Source organism: Sphaeroforma arctica (assembly GCF_001186125.1).
Source record: "Sphaeroforma arctica JP610 unplaced genomic scaffold supercont1.1157, whole genome shotgun sequence".
Lineage (NCBI taxonomy): Eukaryota > Ichthyosporea > Ichthyophonida > Sphaeroforma > Sphaeroforma arctica.
This window is the reverse complement of record NW_014039401.1, coordinates 452-10,008: the sequence shown is the minus strand read 5'-3', so window position 1 is coordinate 10,008 and position 9,557 is coordinate 452. Positions and strand designations below refer to the sequence as shown.

Genomic DNA, 9,557 nt, shown 5'->3' with positions numbered 1-9,557 from the left:
CAAGATTGTTCGTATACAACCTTAAGCCATGTTGATAGTATTATTCTGCATCGAATATATATAAAGTGTCTACGTATATTCGCGGGCAGAAAAAAGTGTCTACGAAAAAAAATATATGATGGTGCCATGAAAAGGGGCAGAGGGGCTTGTGGGTCACAACGTACTTTTCCCTTTCACTACGAGAGTTATAGTGATAGTTATAGTTGATAGCTTAAGTTGTTAGCAGGACAAGTTCGTTCGGGAGTAGCTAGAGATAGGTCCCAGCGGACCATATAAGCAGTCCGTGACTCCGCGTCCAGCGTTAAAGTTTAGACTTTATTTAGAAGACTTTGAAGAACACAAGGTCACGAAGGACGGAATAAAGACTGGTTGTATGGTAACCCTTTGGAATAAAGCTATTGATACCGGAATAGACAGACGTATAATTTATATATATAGATACTTTACTCCAAAATTGAGGACTTGATTTTCGTGATCTGTTCAAATCTTACAATCCTTGCACATATGTGCATATGTGAACGTGGGCAACCCCTCATAGAGCCTGCTATGTAGCTTCGTGGTAGGCAGTCGAAGTAACATATACGTACAGGATATTATATTAGCTAATTGAAGTGCTGGTGCACAATCAAAAGGCGATTTTCGTCAAAATGGGCGGGTGCGTAGCGGAATACTGCCCTGATACTATCAATAGAGACATCCCCGCTGTTCGCGTTCCTACAGAGGACATTAAAAAGTTTGAGCAATGGATAATTATGCTGGGTAGACTCGACAGAAACGATCCACAAAATGGGTTACAAGTGTTGTCATAAGCATATAGATCATAAATATCTTTACAGGGTAAAGAAGTACATGAAGCTCAAGTCGGATGCTGTATCAATGACATAAGTGCAGTACAAAAGAAAAGAAGCTATAGATAAGGAAGCATCTGAGAAGGAAAAGTATGCATTGCAATTCAGACATCGATTCTACATCTACAAGCTGATATAGTCACTGAACTCGAAGAGAGTATTGGCTTATCCATGGTGAAGAGAAACACAAGTCATGTACCTCCAGAGCAGCCGCCGGTCGACCATCACGCAGGACGGCGTCACAAGACGACAAACCCTAACACCAAAAACACCGCAGCACACAAGGAGAACAGAGAACTGAAAGTACAATTGAATGCGCACGTGGCAGCAACACAGAAAGTAATACTCAACCTAGCACTGGAGTTAGAGAAACTAAACCCGAAACTTCAAGATGCAGAGAAATAAAAAGAGCAGGACACTTTCCGCCCCGAGTGGACATTCACAGAAGGCAGCAATTATGTTATAATCATTCCGGTGCTCCTTAACTCCCAGCCTGGCGAAAGCCTCTTTTGTGGACGGACGTTGTAATCTCGGTACACATGCATCCATAAACACCTCTGCGGGCACATCATCGAAATTTGCACAAACTGAAATAGTCATCCATTTGTGTGCACAGTTCTGCTACGTCTACAACAGAAGGGTTGCATGTGTTTTTGCTATTGACATGTGTGATGCGGTACGACTTCTTCATTTCAAAAACGCTGCTCGACCAAAGAACTCAAGGATACTATCCGGAAAAAATATGTGGTAGCTTGCTCCATTCTTTCCTACTGGTTGTTGTGTATATACGCTGAAATATAGCAGGTCGGAGTGGTACACCCTTTGCTTCTATTGTGCAGTTTTCATCCAAGAAAGAATTGTACAGTCAGTATCTTATCGTCTATTCTCTTACCCAGATATTTGGCACTGTCTTCGGCTACGCTATTATCACCTGATAGAGCGATGCACTTCGTCTCGTCTTATCAAATACCCAACTGTGGAAGTATGCGTGTACAGCCGATTGAAATGCAGACTTGTATTCATTATACACGAGTGGGGTTTTGACCATGGTTAATCCGTATTCTATCAATCGTGTACAGAATTGAAAAGTGTTGGAGGCTCATGATGAGCCTTGTTCGTAGTTGCATCAGCAACGCTTGAATGCAGAATCCACCAAGCGGTGCACTTCTTGCGTGTAAATGTTTTGTGTAGTCACAGCGTCGTACAATACTTCGAGCCATAAAACATGCAAGATTTAACTATTCCCACTGCAAATATTGTTGGTGTTTTTCTAGCCGCTTTTAGGTATAACAAGGGATAGCCAACGCTTGTCGCGACAAGGGAGCAGCTTGGCTCTTGCCAACATAATTAAGCCAGCTGTGAACCAGCTTCATACGGAGCAACAACGTAAGGGCAGCTCATAGTCAAACAGCAGCCAATTGCTGTACGCGTGTGATCCCACATACATGTGGCTGCCGCTGCTAAATACTTCACACCAACCTTGCTCGTCGAGAGCCGTTCTCGTCGAGAGCTTGCCACTTTATAAATGCAGAGGCAGCATTCTTCATACGCTGTGCATGGAGGAATATTGCCATATAAAAAAATATCGGCTCGCACGAGAGACCTATACAAGTTTCTTCAAACAAGCGTAAGATAGTTTCTATTTGCTTTTCCACAGTGTCAGTAGCACCACCATTTTTGTGAAGGGTTTAGGGTTTTTAAGATGCAAATGCAAGGTTCTGTTATCGTTTAACCAGTTATAAAAACAAAACGTGTCTGTCCTTAAATTTTGTCAGTTCTGTATTTTAAGGGTCTATTAGAAATTTAACTTAGCTTTTTTAAACAGTGATATGAATGAAAATTTTGCAAAGATTGTTTCGATAACTCCAGCTCCTTTTTCATGTGCACCAATTATTTTAGGGCGATGTCTCCCGAGCAGAGTATGTAATTTGTTTGTTTGTTTTTTAACATCAAACAAAAAAAGAATACATATATGCCATAGCCTTCTAAATTAAATAAACATATATGCTGTACATATATCCGTTTTTAATAAATATATACATATATAATTTGTACATGTATTGCGCTCTGAGAGCAAGGTACTTATTGATGGTTATAGGTCGTGGAACCCTGGTTCGAATCTAAGGTTTCAAGGCCGATTGTGACCTTGAGTTTACTTTGTGTAAAATAGTTAAGTTCCACGAGTAAAACACATAAAACAGGTTGTACAGAGGAGGATAGAATGAGTGTAAAGTGTGCATGTAGGGTGACGGGGAGAGGAGAAGGCAAAGGCTGTAGACTGAAGACAGTTAACACAAGAAGAGTAAAAAAATATTGCATGTAACTAATGTGGGATTATATGTGTGCAATAGTTCTTTGGATTGGAGGATGATTGAAGTATTGTCTATAAGTAGACATGAGAAAATGCACTTACCAAACTTGTCTTTTACTGATCATGGACAGTAGATTGATGGACAGATAGATAGTAGTAGTAAGGTTGCAAGAATGAGTATAAATAGTCAGGTACAAGTAGTTTTCTAGTCCAGTTCCAGAGTTAACATCATGTATAATAGACTGTGCAACAAACACGGGTTCCCCCCCAAATAAGGTGGGTTCCTTTTCGAAACTTAAAGTTTTGCACTATAATAACCATAAGCGCACTATAAATTTACACCCACTCTACTTAGATTATAGAACCTAGATAGTCTACAACATGTCCTCAAGATTAGACGCAGCTAAAGAGAGATGGCCAGTTCCGAGGAATGGTCAAATATGGCGCACGGAAAAATGAATTATTTATTTACAATAGGAGTTATGCGCGTCATGCTGTGCGAAATAATCAGGATTGGATCAATAAATATTTTGATGCCAATAAAACTCGAGCTGAAGGCGAAAGCCGAGACATTAGTGAATGACCCAGAGCTCAAGGTGCTTGTTATACCTAAATGAATTGTTTTGGTGCAGCGTTGGGCGCAGCCTATCACTGGCAGTGTGACTGCAAAAGGAATTGAGGACTGGGATTTGGGTGCCTCAAAATGCATCAATGGACATGCAAGGTGACGACAAAACTTTGTCTAAGAAGTTGATGGAGGCTGCTCTGGCTGTATTTGGGAAGTCCAATGTGGTGGAAAGCATCAGATTGCAAGCAATAGTGGAAAACTTCCGATCTTTGTCCAAACAAAGAATGCAACCAGTTGTCAATATGATTGAGCCAAGCCTGCCAGACCCCTTTATTAGAGCTGGAATTAATGCGACAACTATGAATCCAGATTTTGGGGAAGAAGTTGTGGCTGAGCTCAAGGAACTGGAGACAGATATTCGATATTTTGATTTAAAAGAGATTATTTTAGGACCGGAACAAATATTGGAACAGAGGATATAATGCGAGAGAATGATGACTCGGAAGGTGTCATCATAATTTAGTAACTTGGAGACGAATGATGATTCATAGGGTGTCATCATAATATAGTAACTTGGAGACGAATGATGATTCATAGGGTGTCGTCATAATTTAGTAACTAGGAGACGAAAACCATAGATATGGATATTTTCACAATTATCCGTTGTTAGAAGAAATCTCATTCCACACAGGAACGTGATAATGAACACAGCAGACGCGCCGTTCACAACGGCACTTCTGACCGAGTTCATCTATTTCAGACTTAGCACTCTTTACTAAGTGCCGCTTGGTTTTGACCACATCTGGACTCTCCATGATCACCTTGAATCGGTTCTCTAGCATGTAGAACATCCCTCGTACCCACACCGTCTCTGGCACATCAACAAATGTTCCCCATACCCCGGCTAATCACCCTGTTGAAGTACCAGATAATTTGGTTCCAAACCAAGTCATCGCGCCTGCAGGTTCCGCCCATGATACTTCCATTCCAGGCCAGCCAGCTCATACCGAATGCATGTTAGAAGAAATCTCATTCCACACAAGAACGTGGTAATAAACACAGCAGACGCGCCGTTCACAACGGCACTTCTGACCGAGTTCACCTATTTCAGACTTAGCACTCTTTACTAAGTGCCGCTTGGTTTTGACCACATCTGGACTCTCCATGAACACCTTGAATCGGTTCTCTAGCATGTAGAACATCCCTCGTACGCACACCGTCTCTGGCACATCAAACGAATGTTCCCCATACCCCGGCTAATCACGCTGAAGTACCAGTTATTTTGGTTCCAAACCAAGTCATCGCGCCTGCTGGTTCCGCCTATGATACTTCCATTCCAGGCCAGCCAGCTCATACCGAATGCATCCGTGGTCTAGCGCGGCATTGGTTCATCCCCAACCTCGCTCCTCAACCGAAGTACGGCGGATAACTTGGTCCTACTCGGCATTTCGTATTCACAGCACTAACCCATTCCACAGCACTACACGATAAATACCCGATCCAAACCACAGAGGTAAATACGCTATTTATTAGGTCCGCAAGCGAATACGTGGCACACTTGATGGTATCAGTTTTTTTTGTCAGCACCGGTCTGAATTGACCCCGCATATATTCTCCATCGTCAACTCACTTGGCCCAAGCTTCAAACGGGGATTTACTGGCCACTTCTTTCCATCGATCTTCCCCGAGCCACTACAACGGCTATGAGAGCTATATTGTACTATATATACATACGTTGTAACTTACTTTGAAATAAATAGTAGTATCCATACATAAATATTCTTTCTTGTTATATTTTGTCGGAGTTTCAGGAATCCCCCATCCCAATCAGTATTTGAAAACTACTGGCATGTGCAATAGCCGGGCCTCCACATTAGACTCTATGTTATAAACGTACTCTTAAGCAGTGCATAAACTATAAACGTACTCTTAATAGTACGAGGAACTTAAGCTTCCTAATGGTTTTTATCGGTTTTTATTAATTAATACCTTTCCCATTTTACAGATCAGATTTTTGGACAAGGCCATTAAAAGGCCCCAGTAAAATACCAAACATAAGATTTTCCAAATCTATTTATATCTGAATACTTCGGTAGCGAGATGGCTCGACCGAATATAGATTTCTAGGGACTATTGGTGTTACCTAGTTTAACCTCCATTCAGCCAACCAGATGTGCCAGTCTGATGAAGGCTAAGCCGGTAATTCTTGATAAGTGGCAAGTTACTGGTTAATGCAATAACTATGGACATCAAGAGTATTTTCTTTTTTCTATTCTTTTTTCTAAAGATAGGATTTTTTTAGTCTCTCGGATTCGCCCCAACGAAACATACCATAGTTTCTAATAGAGCGACAGCGAAACATTAAATAAAATCCCTTCGGCGAAAACAGTACTGAGAGGATTATATACAGGCAATGTCTCAGCCTCACAATCCCTCAGAGTATTCCTGTTTTTACGAGGCATACCTAACTTTACTAAAAGACTCATTTCGTTATTTATTTCGAATTTAACTATACTTGGACTTAACCTAAGCGTTTAATTACTCTAAGGCGTTAATATCGCCTTGATAAACCGAAACTTACACGTTTTAAAGTTAGCAAAGGTATTAATTACTTAGACAACTTAAAAGTAAAGGTAGATAACTACCACGAAATTTTTCTTTAGCACAGTCATTCCTTAGGAGAATAAGACAGTTTTTAACCCTAAAAACCCTAAGGTCATAAGTTAAGATTATGACAAAGAAAGACAATACGCCTGCAAAGAAACGCAAGACCGAACATAAAAAGATGGAAAGAGAAGCTGCTAGCGCTGCAGCAGCTACCGCTGCCGCAGAAGCAACCACAGCTGCTGCCGATGCGTTTAACCGCACCATAGCCGAAGCACTTGTCTCCGACAATAATAGTCAGGACAATGCCTCGAATAAGGATGTAGCCACTCCGATTAAGGAAACTACTCCTACAGATAGAGCCCGAGGGCCAACTATTGCCTCAACTTCGAAGCTTGCATTTACGAAGCCAAGAAGTGAGACAACGCAGAAAGAAAAGTCTCCAATTATAGGGGACAAAGACGAATCTCATAAGGTACCTATACCGGAACCAGAGGAGGGGGCAAGCTCAAGTGGTAAACCCGAAACTACGTCCGAGACCACTGAACCAACACGCATAAGTAAGTTAACTACTGAAAACACTGATCTACAGAATCAGTTAGCCGCCCTTATGAAAGGCATGACTGTTGAACATGTAGATCGAATGTATGGATCAGGAAAACATGCTCAGCACTTACGCGAGCATGTTTCTCCGTGCATTACTGAAGCCCTACAGAAGTGGACAGAACGTCGACTGGCAATTACGCCCGAAATGCGTAAAAGCCTGAGCGCTACACCTGTGGCAGATGAGCCAGATGTGCTCAGCGTATCTATACCTTACGAGGTACTACCACTAGAACTCCAGACTAATTATTCGCCTGTTCTAACGCCCGACCACAAGTCACCCGTCCTTGAGGGTATTATAGACCCAGAGGCAGGTAAAAATACTCCGTCACCTTTACCTAACTGGGATGACAATCGTCGGAAACCAGTTAAGACTGGGTATGTTATCCAGGCACATGAATCACCCAAGATTCTAATACCAACTACTATCTGAGGAACAGAGCACCGAAAGGCCTCGACCATGGACTATACAAGGGGTAATAAATACCCCCGTAAACGTGTTAACGATGTCGAATTTAATCGCTTCGATCGCACAGTATTACTCCAGCCCGCAGAGGATTTCCACTATGATCGGTCGACGATTACACCATTAAGATGGAAATCGCCCACGACGAGCACCGTGCTGATGACGTATCATATTTTGCTAATATGATCGCGATCAAGCAAAAGCGCATCGATCAGCTACTTCAGGCCCAACGTAGGCAAGACCCCCGGGATCACCAGAAGTACAAGGGACAGATCAGTCGACTTAAGTCGAACTGGGATGCCAACAGCAAGCAGGTCGAGTTTATAAACAACCATGACCTCGACACGCTATCCCCTACGCTTAATGCGTTTATGGTGGTCATGTTGGAGACGAATGATATCGCTCCCCAGCAATGAATTTCTGCTTTAATACAATCGTTTGACCCTACAGGAACACGTTACTTGATCCTGCAGCAGCACCAGCATGAGCTAGACACTTGTCGTGACTGGCCAGCTGTGTGTTGGTTGGTTACGGCCTTATTAAGCAAGGACATGCGAAGTCCAGGACTGAGTTCAATCTCACTGAACCAGTTGAGAATACTCCTATTCAGAGTTATATTCTGAAACTTGATGCTGACCTTAAACGTCCAGATGCAACAAAGGACAAGGCGCAGCGATGGTACGAGTTCTTGGCTACGCATGTTTTCTGTAAGAACATAGGGAACAACGACCGTGAAAGTCTGTACACCGAGTTGCAACGTTAATACGCTACTGAGGCTCGAGACAAGGTGTAGTAAAATTCCCCTTAAATCACTATCAGTGTGGAGTTAGAATTAGTTTACAATTAATTCGCACGAGGTGAATTATTTGTAGACCACGTAGACAATCAAATATAAGAATAAATACACCGCACTGAGCCTCAGGGAGCCTCAGTAGGTTTTAGTATCGTATTTTGATGTGTTTACTACAAAGGGACATGGACAAAGTTTCATCTATCCCGACTTACGTGGGAACAGTTTTATGATACTGTATCCACTCTTTTCCCCGCACACCGAGTAATCTCGAAGGGAAAGGCGGTAAATAAGAAACCACGCGAGCTCCCTGATCAAGGATACCTCTCACGCCAGACGTCAGATGATAAACCTTATCAGACGCGTCCTAACCCGACACGTGCTCGCGACTCCACTCAATCAACGCGACCCAATAAACGGGCACGCGCGGAGGCGAAGGACAAGGAACCTTCATTTAAGGAGATTAAGAAATGTGCCGACGCACAGTGTGGGTATAACATGTACCAATTGACCCCTACGGTTATTGGAATGGCAGACATGCACCCACCTGTACACACTTTCTTATTAAGTGTAACAAGTGTGAGAAGACCAATGGCTATCATGCCAAGTCTTGTGACAAAAAGCCCGACATTAAGCTGGAGTGAAAGTACTACCAGGTACAATCGTTACAAAGGAAATACAACGACTCTTTAGACGACTGTGTAATAATACCTTTATATGGAGATTAAGAAATGTGCCGACGCACAGTGTGGGTATGGCATGTACCAATTGACTCCTACGGTTATTGGAATGGCAGACATGCACCCACCTGTACACACTTTCTTACTAAGTGTGATAAGTGTGAGAAGACCAATGGCTATCACACTAAGTCTTGTGACCGAAAGCCCAACATTACGTTGGAGTGACGGTACTACCAGATACAATCGTTACACAGACAATACAACGACTCTTCAGATGAGCGTGAAATAATCCCTGTATATTGCAATGGAAATAAAATCCTTGCGTTGATTGATCCTGGTTCCGAAATATCATGTATATCCGATCGCTTTGCATTAATGAAAGATATCGAAAGAAGAAAACAAACAACTCATCTCATTTTAGCTGATGATAAAACTGCTATGTGTGATACCATGGCCACAGATGTTAAAATCTCCCTGGCCTATGATAGGAGTATCACTACTCAAGCTGTGATAGTTAAGATGTCACAGAAGTACGACTTAATAGTCGGAATGAGTGACTTACTCACTCTAGGTATAACCGTAACTGGTTACCAAATAACATAGATCCATTAAAGGATCAATCAGACGCTATCTGTCTGAAACCATATATGCCCCCGTTAGACACAGTCAAGGCATTAATACCTGACT

At 42.3% G+C, this 9,557-nt stretch overlaps 2 protein-coding genes across 2 annotated transcripts; both read left to right on the top strand.

The window, feature by feature from the left end:
• Nucleotides 1-1,019: 1,019 nt before the first annotated feature.
• Nucleotides 1,020-1,253, top strand: SARC_10165 (hypothetical protein; the record flags this gene model as incomplete). Its single annotated transcript, XM_014295800.1, has 1 exon — nt 1,020-1,253. One exon carries the CDS (start codon nt 1,020-1,022, stop codon nt 1,251-1,253), a length of 234 nt encoding a protein of 77 aa, XP_014151275.1.
• Nucleotides 1,254-3,870: 2,617 nt separating this feature from the next.
• On the top strand, nt 3,871-4,209 carry SARC_10164 (hypothetical protein; the record flags this gene model as incomplete). Its single annotated transcript, XM_014295799.1, has 1 exon — nt 3,871-4,209. The coding sequence occupies one exon, from the start codon at nt 3,871-3,873 to the stop codon at nt 4,207-4,209; it is 339 nt and encodes a 112-aa protein (XP_014151274.1).
• Between the last annotated feature and the right edge of the window lie 5,348 nt (nt 4,210-9,557).